Here is a 14,465-nt window from a genome sequence, read left to right as displayed (position 1 = left end):
CACTCAACCCGGAAGTTAAAAAAACTAAAAAAAAATAGCAAATATGACAACAAAATGCATCCACTCCAGTGCCAGGGTTTTTGTCACTGTTATTCAAATTCCAGGACCCACAGAATATGGAGTTTTAGGATTACATAAACATTCGATGCAACGTTAGAAACCTTACTCTCTTCTTTCTTCTTCAGACAAAAGGGTTAATTCCTAAATTATATGGGTCTGGTGATATATGAGCTAGAAATGAGGGCAGCTGTCCAAAATACAATGCAATATTGGTATATACTACTACTACTTCTACTAATAATAATAATAAATTTCATTTATAAGTACCTTTCAAAACTCTCAAGGTTACCTTACAGTGACAAGATACGTTTTTCTGTGGGTGAGCAGCGGCAGCCACACGCGCCAGCGTTTGCTCAACCCGGAAGTAACTGAAATAGATAGAAAGTGAGCAAGCTAGCTAGCTAACAGATAGCTAATAGCTAGCTAGCTAGCTAGATAGCTACTAAACTAATAGATAGCCAGCCAGCTAACTAGATAGCATTTTAACAACAGGTGAAGCTGGAACAAACCGCTAAAATGGGAAAAAAGGGAAATGCTACCCCCTTGTGGAACAGAAAAAAACATTGCCTAAGGCCATGGCCAGCACTTTATCGGCAACCAAGCATAAAAAAAGCCAAAACCCGAACAAATTCAAAAATGGTGCTCTATGTCATATTTTTAAGTCCCAAATACATTCGTGAATGGCAATGAATAAATTAAGAGTGTACCAAAATATAGAAATATCAAGTTGTTAGCATTCAATGAAGTGGCTCAGGCCGTAAAATGTCAGAAACCGGGCAAGAAGGTCGCTATCATTGCTTTCTAAAGTAAAAGCAGATGTTTACAATTGTCCTGTTTTGATTCAACAAAAAGAATTAGTTTGCCTTCAAAGTGTCGACAGATTGTTGGCCGAGCTCAACGTTTTGAAACGAATGAACTGAAATGTCATATTTATATATACCAACTATAAAATATTACATTTTAACATGTGTGGATCCTGCCTTGCATTGCTGAGCTTTTTTTTCCTCTATTATTTTCCTTTCCACCTCCTCAAGAGCACACGACAGGCTCTCGGGTGTATCTCGAGTGGATGTTGTATCCATCCTGGGAACCCTGAATGAAGATAAGGGGCTTTGACAGGCTGCTAGTACGCCATAGGCAGCGACGAAAGGATGGTAAAGATGATAACAGTGCAGAGATGCGCTGATATCCAACCCCTTCCAACCCGCATACCCTCACTAAACTATACATATGATAAAATGGCATCAAAAATACATTGGTGGCAACTTCTCCAACTTTGACTCACGTCAGAGGGAATCCGGATACAAACACCAGAGTGATGCACATGCTTTGACATGACAATTACATACAAGATAACTCCTCATTTCACTTCCATCTTTTAGCAGCGTCCACATAAAGACCGGAAATGTTCACAGAAAGACTTTGGATCTCTGGTAATGGATAACGTTGACGAACACCTAAAATAAAAAGATAAAGGTGGAACTAACCATATCCAGATGAAACCAGGAACGGTTCTCCTACACTTTGAATGGCACTGTGATGATGTTTCTTCTGCATGTGCTCATGTTTTGCACCTTCTCAGCGGTCGGAGGTACAACCCAGCATTTCTTAAAAGTGGGTGATGGAGTTCTGCAGATAATAAATCACATTAGCATTTGACATGCAAGTGTGGGATAACCAGTGTGGGATAACTTGGTCCAAACTGTTTTTTTTTCCCTCAGTCATACTGTATTAGGTCCATTTTCAGAAAGAAAATTCTCGGTCATTCAAGACATGCATTCATTACTCAAGAACTAGCTACAATGTGACTGAATGAAAATACTGAATGTGGTATTTTTATGTATGTTACAGCTGTGTCAACAGAAATAAAACACTACAGTATACATAAATTGGAATTTTTCATTGTCTTACTATAAACCCACTATATATCGTGTGACGTTTATTAGACAACCTATGAAGTGAGTTTGTTTATCGTTTTGCTTTAGGTACAGTATTGCACCCACCTTTGCAAGTTTAGTTCAGCTTGGTGTACAACAGCGGCACTTTGTGGCAAGAATAGTCATTACCAAACATTTAAAATTCAACATCACCGTACGAACTGTGTAAAGTCTACAACTTAAGTCCGAGAACAACTTCGAAAAACGACGAATAAAAAAATAAGTATAAGAATGCCTAGACATTAGCAACATTTGACTACGGCGTGGGGTAAAAGTGCAAACAGAACGCTGACGTGGCGAAATAACTTACCTTCCAACCTCAATTCGTCAACGAAGTTTTCAAACATGTTTTGATATCGCTCTTTACTTAAAATACATTTAAATCTCGAAAATCGTCGTGTTTCGGAGTTAAAAGTTAGCCACGAAGCAAGCGAAACGTCGAGTATAGAATAAAGCAAGACACTGCGTGTCTAATCAATGCGCAATTGTGTCCACCTGTATTAGCATTTTCCAAACGTCTACACTCGAAGACGTAAACATTAACAAAACACGCCGAAAAACTCAAAAAATAAATAACAAAAACAAGGCAATGATGTAAAATGGCAATATCGTTAAGTTTCTTTTTGGGCAAAACGTTCATTCATTCAAAACAGAGGCACTGAAAGTAAAAATAGGTGTTAAGAAAAATCAAGGAGGATTCAAAAGCAACTAACTGTGCCAACAATGTGACACGTTAAGTTTCACATTTCTTTAAATAATGACAGCAAAAAGTAATCCCATTCTTCTCTGTATTTTCCATGAAGTAATCAAGTTATCTACACAGTAAAGGACTCAAAAAATGCATGCAAAAACGGGCCATACATTCGCATACATTCCCATTTGGAAAGTTCACGGTGAAGAAGCCAAGAGAATTCCAACCATAAAACCTTAAATGTGTTTTTTGGTGGCTCATTCTCACAACCTCTTCCTCATCTTGCCCTTCTTTTGGCTGCCTCGACCAAAACCGGATTTCTTCACTTCTCCCAGCCATTTCTTGTTCTTGGCGCGCAAGTTTTTGAGGCCTCCGCTCTGCAGGAAGCGATGTTTCTGTTGTTTCTTGCGCTCTTTCAAGATCTGCTGGCTAGTTTTGAGCTCGCTGCGCACTCGGCTGCCGTTGGGTGTGTACTTCGGAGCCGATGAACTCTGCCCACGGCCTGTAAGACGTAAATAAATTACAGTCTCATATTATTGACTATATACATGATTCTATATAAATTTGCGTGGGAAAAGACACTTTGAAAAGGACCCAACCATATTTTTTTTACTCTTTTTATAAACAGGACGTATTCTGCAAGGTGATTGGCGGCAAGAAGAAAGCCAATAAATAAATACAGTATTTTCTGGAATATAAGGCGCAACTTTAAATACATTTTCCATACATAAAGTGCACTACATTATAATGGGCATCTTCAATTAACAACATATTGTATAATAATAATACATTTCATTTATAAGCGCCTTTAAAATCTCTCAAGGTCATTTTACAGTCACAGGATATGTTTTTCTGTGGGTGAGCAGCGGTAAGACACACGCGCCAGCGTTCGCTCAACCCGGAAGTAACTCAAATAGGTAGAAAGTGAGCTAGCTAGATAACAGATAGCCAATAGATAGCTAGCTAGATAGCTATTAAGCTAATAGATAGCCGGCTAGATAGCCAGCTAGAGGTTTGGAGGTCGTGCTCGTAAGTCAAGCCGGTCGTAAGTCGGATGTTACCTGTATTAGTTATCTATTAGCTAGCTAGCGAGCTAACTTTATCTATTTCATTTAATCCGGGTTGAGTGAACGTTGGCACAAGTGGCTGTCGCTGCTCACCCATAGAAAAACTGATCCCGTGACTGTAAAGTGACCTTGAGAGTTTTGAAAGGCGCTTATGAATGAAATGTATTATTATTATTATAGATATCAAATAGCCATCCCTCTTCAATTGCTGCTGTGGACTGCAAATTTCCCCATTGCGGGACGAATAAAGGTATTCTGATTCTGAAATAGCTAGCTAGCTAGCTAGCTAGTCAGATAGTCAGCTAGATATTTTACAGTAAACATCAAATTGGAGTGAAAAATAAAGTGTCAAGTGTTCAAAAAAAAAATAGCCAGCTAGATAGCTAATACATAGCAAATAGATAGCTAGCTAGGTAGCAAGCTAGATATTTTACAGTAAACACTTGACATCTACCGAGGCCATATGTGGCCCATCATGTGAAATGAATTTGACACCCCTAGTGTCGAGACACAAGATGTCAAATGTACCTCTTGGCGGCCTCCTCCCGCGTCCTCCACCTCCTTCCCCATCTGAGTCAGCGGCTCCTTCGTCAATTTTGTACTTCTTCTTCCACTCCTCGTAACTTTGAGTTTGTTAAGTATGACAGCAAAATAAATCCCGCCGGTCCAATGTCCATTCTAAAAAAATTGACATTAAAACATAAACACTCAATGGTCGACGCGCCATATTGAATCCAAAGGATACAAGTTCTTCCTGTTCTTCTTCCTTTGAATGGTTTGACCGCCATCCAGTTTAATTCGTTTCTTCTGGTCATCTTTGCCCGTGTCTGTAACGAAGCGTTTTCTCTTTCGATCCCTACAAATCAAGTCCAAATCAATATTGAGTACAAAGTGTGACAACATTGCAAAATTAATTTTTTTTTTGGGTCACCATTTCATAATTTTCTTATGCTGGTTGAGTCCTTCTCCTTCATCTCCCATGAGGTCGAGGACAGCGGAGGATGCTTGCGTTTCAAAAGCGCTGCCTTCCCCACTTAAACTTAGGCTAAAAGCACGCAAAGAGATAAGTGTTAAGAATATTTCACTCAAGTTGACTTTTTTTTTTTTTTAAAGATGCTGTCACCCCCTCTCCGAGTTGAAGTCTTTGGGTCTGTAGGGGATGTAGTAATCCTCGTCTTTAGCCGCCGCGCGTTTCCCTCGCTTTGGATGCGCTTCCCCGTCATCCTGATTGGCTTTCTTCTTGCCGCCAATCACCTTGCAGAATACGTCCTGTTTATAAAAAGAGTAAAAAAAATGGTTGGGTCATTTTCAAAGTGTCTTTTCGCACGCAAATTAATATTTAACTAATTCGCTGCCATTCCTCCCTCCCCCTCTGTATGCCCCCCCCCCCGCCCGTCTCAGCACGATGGGGGACAGGGCTTTCAGCTGCTCTGCCCCCAAACTCTGGAACTCACTTCCTCCCAACATTCGTAACATCGATTCTCTTCCCACCTTCAAATCCCATCTCAAAACCCACCGATTTAAAATCGCATTTTCTCTCTAGCTCTTTCTCTTGTTTCTATTTATCACTGCATTTTATTTATTGTATTCTATTTGTGATTGTATTTTATTTAATATAGAACATAAGCTTGTCTGTGACTGTAAAGTGTCCTTGAGAGCTTTGAAAGGCGCTTAAAATGAAATGTATTATTCTTATTATTATTCCTGAATGTATTCAGGGTCAGTATTTGCCCTTTCTCCACGTTAGCGCTTTGTTACAGCATCAGCTGTTGTTAAAGCGCTAAATGAACCAAATTTGTATGTATTGCATTGTATTATTTTGGACAGCCGCCCTCATTTCAATGGTATCCTATGGGAAATACATTTTTTGGATACACACTTTTCGCCTTACACACTCTGTCTGGGAAGCAATTAAGTTCCTAAACCAAGGTATCACTGTACAGTCAATGCAGCGTAAGAAACCTGAGTCTCTTCTTTTATCATAAAATAGTTACATTCTAAATTAAATGGGTATATTTTGTGTAGTTTGTAAGGCTTTAGACAATTAGGAAGTAGAAAAATATGTTTTATGGGGACCTGGGAACAGATTATTTTCATTTTAATAGTTTCCTATTGGAAATTGATTTTTGGGATACACACTTTTCACCTTACACGCCCCGTCTGGGAACCAATTAAGTTCGTAAGCCAAGGTATCAATGTATTTGCATGCTTTTACAACAGATAATTTTTGGAGTGAAAGCTAGAATGTCACGAGCGTTGTCGTACGTAAAGGTTGATTAAACATTTTTATGTGTTTACCTGTAGCTCGTCGTCCTCGCCCGAGTCGTCAACGTCTTGACCGTCTGGGACGCTGACGGCCTTAGGGAAGTGTCTCTCGGCCGCCAGATTTTGCCTGTCCTTACTGAATTTGTCCACCACCCGCGAGTCCTTGGAGCGCTTTGCCCGCATCACTTCGCTGGCGGGCGTCTTGCTGCTGGAGTTGATTTCAAAGATTGTCTAGTGTAGGAAGACAATTAGCGGGCGTCAAAATGGAGTGGTGTTAAAAATCTGTGTTGAAAAATGCAGTCACCGATTTAGATTTGTAGCCTTTGATGGCGTCGACAATTTGAAGGCGGTCCAGTTCAGTTTTCGCCAATCTCGACCCTAAAACAAAAAACAAACTGTCACCAACGTCGGTGGCACCGACAAGGGGCGCTCGCTCATCTTCCAAAAAACGGACCTAGTAAAGGATGGACAGCCATTGAGGTCAGGTCCAAGTTCTTCACTCGTCTGATGGACTCCACAGAGGGATTGGGCCGAGACTTGAGATACTGCTTGTAGGCGTTCTCCGAGACGCGATGCAGGTTCTGCAGGTCCAAGGAATTATTGTGCGCCGTGACCAGACTGACAGCTGCGTCGTCCAAGATGCTTTGAGGCACCCGACCGAAAGTTCCGTCTGAATCTGCAGGCAGGACGAGAGAAAAAAAAAAAAAGTACTTTTCGGGGTTTGTTTTTATTTTTTGTGAAGGTCTTACCTGCCGAGTGTGCCGATGTGGCAAGCTGCACGGGTCTTCCCAGGAAGAGGTGAAGGTCATACACAAAAGGGAGCTCGTCTGGACAAACCAAACTGTAGGTTGTGCCGCTGCGCCCCGCTCGGCCCACACGACCTGTGCGGAAAATTCAACTAACCATTTAAGTCATTCACTGCCATTCCCGAATGTATTCAAGAATGGAAAACTGAATTTGTTCCGGAATGTTTTTTTTTCCTTGCGTGGGTGCTGATAAAGCGCTGGTCACACCTCTGGCAATGTTTTTTCCTTCCACCAGGAGGCAGCATTTGCCTTTTGTCAATGTTAGAGCTTTTTTTACAGCTTCAGCTGTTGTTAAAGCACGATACAAATCAATATGTATGTATTGTATTTTGTACAGCCGCCCCAATTTCAAGTTCACATAACTCGACCCATGTAATTAAGGAATTAACTCTTTTTTTGATGAAAGAAGAGAGTCTAAGGTTTCTTACGCTGAATTGAATGTTTATTCAGGGAAAAGCAGAAAGGAAAAGAATAAGCGATCTAGCTAGTTATTTATTAGTTATCTATTAGCTAGCTAGCTTGCTATCTATTTGAGTTAATTCCGGGTTGCGTGAACGCTGGCGGGTGTGTCTGCCACTGCTCACCCACAGAAAAACTTATCCTGCGACAGTCAAGTGACCTTGAGAGTTTTGAAAGGCGCATATGAATGAAATGTATTATTACTATTATTACTATTGCTACTATTACTACTATGAAATGTATTATTATTATTATTAGTAGTAGTAGTAGTAGAAGTAGTAGTTATAGTAGTAGTCGTAGTAGTATATAAGCTTCCGGGTTGAGTGAACGCTGGCGCGTGTGGCTGCCGCTGCTCACCCACAGAAAAACTTATCCTGTGACTGTAAAGTGACCTTGAGAGTTTTGAAAGGCGCTTCGAAATGAAATGTATGATTATTATTAGTAGTATGTCATAGTAGTAGTCGTAGTAGTATCTAGCTAGCTATCTATTAGATATCTAGCTAGCTAGCTAGCTATTAGTTATCTATTAGCTAGCTGGCTAGCTAGCTTTCTATCTATTTGAGTTACTTCTGGGTTGAGTGAACGCTGGCGCGTGTGGCTGCCACTGCTCACCCACAGAAAATATTAACCCATGACTGCAAAGTGAGATTGAATTATAAATCAAATGTATTATTATTATTATTATTATTATTATTATTATTATGTAGTCCTCAAACTCCTGCAATTTGAGTGAAAATGACAAAAACCCTGGCAGTGGTGTGGACACATTGTCTGGCAGTTAAATGAGTTAATTGTTGGGAATTAAATCATGAAAAGGTTTAATAAAACGAACTGCCATATTTTTGTGCCATAAATTGCCGCCTTTCTCTCATTTCAGGAAGAAAACGTTACCATGTCGCGTGCAACCTTGTCATTGGCTCACCGACTCTGTGCAAGAAGAGCTTTGACTTGGAGGGAAGTTGTAGTTGACCACGTTGTCCAGCATCGGGATGTCGATACCGCGAGCGGCCACGTCTGTCACGACGAGCACCATGGCTTTGCGGTGTACAAATTTCCCGATATTGATCTTTCTGGCCGTTTGATCCAAGGCGCTGTAGATGTAGGCGCACTCCAGACCTTCCGACGACAACAACTACGAAACCACCGGAGATGTCAGAAACATGGCGAAGGACTCTCCACGCTAGCTAGCAAGCTAGCAAGCAGTTTTCTGATGCTCCGCTGACCTCCTTGATGTACTCCACGTGATGTTTAGTGGCGGCGAAAACCACCGTCTGCTCCTGAGGCTTGACCACGTTCCTCAGAAGGTGAAGCAGCATCGCCGGCTTGTCATCCACTCGCAGGTGGAAGAAGGACAGCTGCGGGGAAAAGAAGACAAGGCACCTTTCAATACACGGCACATAAAATTGCAATTTTGTTTTTTTTTTTCCCCAACCTTGATTTGGTCACTCAGCTTCGAGTCCACATCCAAACGAATCAAAACTGGTTCTGTCAGCCCTGGGAATGAAAACAAAAAACAAATAAAAAACTTGTCAATCTTGTCAATCAATACTCACAGGACACTTCAGAAAGTACAATGCAAATTTTTGACACATATGATCTATTTTCCAATATGTTACAATTTTATTTCGATTAAAAAAATATTTGTTTTTACAGATTCAGACAGTAAGTCATGTAGCTTAAAGCTAATGCACAATGTGAAACACCATAGATGTGCGCCTGAAACTAGCATCTGAATTTTGTTTATGATAATAACAATAATAAAATAAAAAATAAATAATAATAATAATAACAATAATAAAATAAAAAATAAAAATTTAAATAATAATAATTTAAATAATAATAATAATAATAATATTATACTACTACTACTAATAATAATTGCATTTTATTTATTATAGTCCGTGGCTGTAGTGTCCTTGAGAGCTTTGAAAGGTGCTTACAATAAAATGTATGATTATTATTATAATATATATTTTTTTTATATGTGCCTTTCAAAATTCTCAAGGTGACTTTACAGTCACCGGATAAGTTTTTGTGCGGGTGAGCAGCGGCAGCAACACACGCCAGCGTTCACTCAACATGGAATAACTCAAATAGATAGAAAGCTAGCTAGTTAGCTAATACATAGTTACCTAGATAGCTAGCCAGATAGATAGCTAGCTAGATAGCCAGCCAGTTACCCTGTAAGCAACGGTTGCTTTGACGCGAACAGAATATATTCTTTATCTTCTGCTTAAAACAACCAAGATTTCAGTTTCGTCTAAGAGAGTTTTGAAAGGCGCTTATAAATAAAAAGTATTACTATTATTACATCTAAGACAATGCTGTACGACTTGTGAATTTATTCAGTCTGGAAAGTGCTTACAGTGTGCGTGCGTGTGATTCATTTTAAATAAAAGCATTATTGTAACCTTTGAAAGTCACATTTGATTAAATATTGATATTGGATCGTCTCACCCGCTCTGGCAAACTCCACTAGCAGTTTAGGCAACGTGGCAGAGAATAACAAAGTCTGTCGAGTGTCAGGAAGTCTTCTGATGATCTCCTGGAGCTGTTCGGCAAAGCCCATCTCAAACAACCTGAGGAAGGTTCGGGGTGTATATTGATATGTTTTGATAACAGCTTTGCTAAATGATACTTAAAGTACCTGTCGGCCTCATCGAACACCACATATTCCACGTGTTTCAGCTTCAAATTCATTTCCGACACGACGTGCATAAGACGGCCGGGGGTGCCGATGATTCTGGCGGACACGGAGAGAAATCAGCAATATTTAAAGGACAACCGACACCATTTTTTTTGTTTCCTAACTGACATCAGAAAAAAGTTTTAATAGCATCTAAAATACCCAAAACACGCGGTTGATATTTTAGTCAAATGCAAAATACCAATAAAAATGACTAAGTGTCCAAAAAATACTTCAAAATGACCCCGGAGATGCTGAGTTTCAGAAGGTCCCGCCCCCTTGGTCATGACGTCACGCCAGGACGTCTTGCCTTGCCCGAGAATCAAAACAATGGCTTCAGATTCGGAGAAGATGCTTTCTTGTTTCTCATCCAGTTATGAATATGATTCAAATAGTTCTGAAGAGGAAAGCATACATATTTGCAATCGATGAAAGAATTTATTCCGTGCCATTTTGAGGTATCTTGGGGCGGGAAATGTAGCACCAAAAAGAGGCAGAAGATGGCAACAAAGCTCAGTGTAAGGAATTAATCAACCCGTTTCCACGGGCCTCTTTTTGGTGCTACACAAAGTTTTCAGACCAAACAAAGTACAGCAAAATGCATTGACGTGATGGAAGGACTGCTACAATGTGTCCTTTTTTCGGTCAGGGGCATTCCTTCAGTGACGTGAGTGCTCGTTACCAACTCAAAAACAAGACTTCTGGAATATTCAGCGCGAGTTTTAAAGCGTAAAATATAGCTAAATGGAATCTTTGTATAATACGCTCAGTAGAAGTCATTTGAAGCCATTTTACAAATTATGGACACAACTTGTCCGGAGGCGTCGGTTGTCCTTTAAAGTATTGTTTGTTATTAAAAGAGGGAGCTCAAGGCAAAATTGTTTCAAACGATGACACAAAATGACTTAAGTTTGTGTTTGTACTTACATGTCCGGATTTTCATGAAGAGCAGCAAACTGGTCTTCCAAACTGGAATGGCACAGACATCATTTTAACAGCAAAAAAAACGAAACATAGACATGAATTAAAAAGATTAACAACCACACACCTGTCTCCACCAAGAATCAAGGTTGTCTTCAGCTTCGTTAACTTCCCCAACTGCGACGATTGAATTGATTAGAATTCATTTCCAGGTGTGACTTCATTTGACGCCGCATTCATTGCCATCGTTTACCTCTTTTGTGAACCTCATAGTCTGCAGGGCCAGTTCTCTAGTGGGGGTCAAGATGAGAGCCCTCGCACCCGTCTGAGCATGCGGCGCCTTCAGCTTCTCAAACATGGGCACCAGGAAGGCGGCCGTCTTGCCGCTGCCAGTCCGAGCCATGGCGACGACGTCTTTGCCGTCCAGAATGACCGGGATAGTCTTGATGTGCGAATAATGGGGTTAGAATATTGTATTTGAAGATAACAAGGGGTGCCAGTCTCACCTTTCTTTGAATTGGCGTTGGCACTTTGTAGCCCTTCTTCATGATGCCTTTGAAGACGGGGTAGCTGAGTCCTAACCATACACAAAATGGAGAATTGTGGTGAAGAAAACATATGCCTACATCACCGTATTTGATTATTTAAAGAACAACCGACGTCACTTTTTTGTTTCCTAACTGACATCAGAAAAACGTTTTATAGCATCTAAAATACCCAAAACACGCAGGCTGATATTTTTATTCAAATGCCAAACACCAATAAAAATGACTTAAAGTGTTCAAAATCTGCGAAAAAATTGAGCTGTGAATTGGGCATTTTCAGAAAGCCCCGCCCCCAGTTCGTGACGTCACGCCAAGACGTCTTGCATTGCTGGAGAATCAAAACAATGGCTTCAGATTCGGAGAATATGCTTTCTTGTTACACATCCAGTTATGAATATGATTCAAATAGTTCTGAAGAGGAAAGCATACATGTTTGCAATCGATGAAAGAATTTATTCCGTGCCATTTTGAGGCAACGTTGGGGGGAAATGGATCACCAAAAAAGAGGCAGAAAATGGCGACCCCTTGTAGACACGACAGTGTATTTAGTTTCCACAGGCTGATAAGTTCCTTATATGGAGCTTGGTCGCCCTCTTCTGGCGGCTTTTTGGTGCAACACAAGGTTTTCAGAGCAAACAAGTACAGCAAAATATATTGACGTGATAGAAGGACTGCTACAATGTGTCTTTTTTTCAGTCAGGGGCGTTCCTTCAGTGACGTCACGTACGAACTCGTCACCAACTCAAAAACAAGACTTCCTGAATATTCAGCACGAGTCTTAAAACGTAAAATCTAGCTATATGCGGTGGAATCTTTGTAAAATACGCTCAGTAGAAGTCATTTGAAGCCATTTTACAAATTATGGACACAACTTGTCCGGAGACGTCGATTGTCCTTTAACTGGCCTACTATTATTTGACCACATACAAGTACAACAGCACAAGCAATAAAACACAGGGATGTTATTGCACTTAATATTTATTGTGGTGGCACTCACCCATGGATTGAAATCCCCCCGATTTCTTTTTCTTCTTGTTCTGGGCCCGGACCATTTCCCTGGTATCAAGCTCCACATCAGACAGGCAGTCAGAAGCAGTGGGGAAGCGCAACAACTTTTCCCTGGGCTGTCAAAATTCAAAATATAGATGTTGGATAAAGAATATTAATCAAGAGTGGGGGGAATTTCATTAACAGAAGTAGGCAGAGGGTGCACTGAAACCTTTACAATTAGCATATTTGCCTAACATTGGTTCTCAAATGTCAACCAGGAGGCAAAAATGTGCCTTGCTTCTCTCATCAAAACTCAGTTTAGGTTCAGTGAAAACTTCATTGTCCTTGGGTATGAATGTTAGTATTGATGGTTGTCTGTCTCGGCTGACACCCAAGAAAAATAGTCAAGTCAAGAGTGTAAAGTCAAGTCTTCAAGAGTGCTGCAGCTAAAGGCCGTAAAAATAGATGACGTATTGTAAAAAAGCACAATATACTTACTAACACGTATTAATTCTTTGAGTCATGTTTCATTCTGGTAATACATTATTGGAGAGGAAAAAGACCTGAAGGGGGCATCCGGATTTGAACCGGAGACCTCTTGATCTGCAGTCAAATGCTCTACCACTGAGCTATACCCCCGATGCTAGATTCCAATGTGCATGCTTGGGTAATGGAATCAATACCCGAAGTTTTCGCAATCACAACATAAGATAGAAACCAATCGCGTGAGGGTTTGAAAATATTTTTAAGGCTTACGGAATCGTCATCTTTGATTTGCACGTCTATTTCGAAGTCGCCGTCGTCGGAATCCGCGTTCGGCTGTCTGCCAGCCGTATTTTTCTTCTTCTTGGTCATTTTTTTCTTTCTCTGAGCCATGGCGGCGTTCAAAAATGACTTTTCGTTCACCCGAGACGCGTTGAAGTAATAAATTCTTGTTTCGAGAGAACTTATTATGTCAAAAAGGAGTGGGCTACGAGTCAGGCGGACATATTGTAAACACGTGTGAGTTTCTTCTTCGTCTTTTAATTTTCCTTTTCCGGTTCTTGACTTCCGGTAGTAGGCTATCGATCTCGACTGCCCTCTATCGACTACAATCAGAACTTCCGGTTTGTTTCCTTTTCAAAAGTGGGGAATCAACCTCCATTAATGAAAAAAAAATACTGTGCATATAGTATATATATACTGTATATAGTACTGATAAAAATGCTTTGAGGCGTGTGTGTGTTTTTAATAAAGGCATATGTATCACATTAATGAGCATTATTATTGCCATTATATTATAAGTAAACGTGCAGGTCATTATTATAATAATACATTTCATTTATAAGCGCCTTTCCAAACGCTCAAGGTCACTTTACAGTCACACGATAATTTTTTCTGTGGGTGAGCAGCGGCAGCCACACACGCAAGCCGGAATAACTACAATAGATAGAGAGTTAGCTAGCTAGCTAATAAATAACTAATAGCTAGCTAGATAGCCAGCTAGCGAGATCGCCAGCCAGCTAGATTGATAATAGATAGCCAGTTAGATAGCTAATCGATAGGAAATAGCTAGCTAATAATAATAATAATACATTTCATTTATAAGCACCTTTCAAAACTCTTAATCTAATGGTGGTACAGGGTGATAGCTGTAAAATTTTAAAATCATGATTTTTCTAAATTTTATAAACATTTTAGAAAGCTAGCTAGCTTGCTAGCTAATAGATAGCTAATAGGTAGATGCCTATATAACTAGCTAGATAGCCAGCCAGATATCTAGTTAGTTAATAGATAGAAAGCTAGCTAGCTAATAGATAGCTACCGAGATAGTAGCTAGCTAGCTACCTAGCTAATAAATCCATTATCTGACAAACGACATCAATCTATTTCAAAAGACTAATGATTTATTTACCTGTCTTGAAATTAATGCTCATCTATCTATTCCAGGTGAGTCGTCCGGTAGGGTACAATAATTTTCTTTTTATATTAAACGCACATGTAAGAATAAATTTGTCACTGCCATGTACTTTTAGCACACACATTTCATCTTGTTGAC

General features: G+C 40.1%; 1 protein-coding gene and 1 non-coding gene across 2 annotated transcripts; both read right to left on the bottom strand.

The window, feature by feature from the left end:
* Positions 1-2,608: 2,608 nt before the first annotated feature.
* On the bottom strand, positions 2,609-13,434 carry ddx54 (DEAD-box helicase 54). The gene is given in 21 exon segments (XM_089020869.1): positions 2,609-3,190; positions 4,284-4,378; positions 4,501-4,611; positions 4,687-4,800; positions 4,879-5,024; positions 6,054-6,251; positions 6,325-6,398; positions 6,475-6,696; positions 6,770-6,901; positions 8,208-8,237; positions 8,240-8,417; positions 8,509-8,640; positions 8,718-8,779; positions 9,743-9,864; positions 9,933-10,028; positions 10,899-10,940; positions 11,020-11,069; positions 11,146-11,334; positions 11,399-11,469; positions 12,435-12,561; positions 13,184-13,434. Coding segments are annotated over 21 exon segments (2,550 nt in total). The 5' UTR covers positions 13,304-13,434; the 3' UTR covers positions 2,609-2,951.
* On the bottom strand, positions 12,995-13,066 carry trnac-gca (transfer RNA cysteine (anticodon GCA)). Its single transcript has one exon. It is a non-coding gene; the product is annotated as a tRNA-Cys (tRNA).
* Positions 13,435-14,465: the final 1,031 nt, after the last annotated feature.

The sequence above is a fragment of the Hippocampus bargibanti genome, linkage group LG18, assembly GCF_051943395.1.
Source record: "Hippocampus bargibanti isolate YZ-2025 linkage group LG18, ASM5194339v1, whole genome shotgun sequence".
Classification (NCBI taxonomy): Eukaryota; Metazoa; Chordata; class Actinopteri; order Syngnathiformes; family Syngnathidae; genus Hippocampus; species Hippocampus bargibanti.
This window is presented reverse-complemented; position numbering and strand designations above follow the sequence as displayed.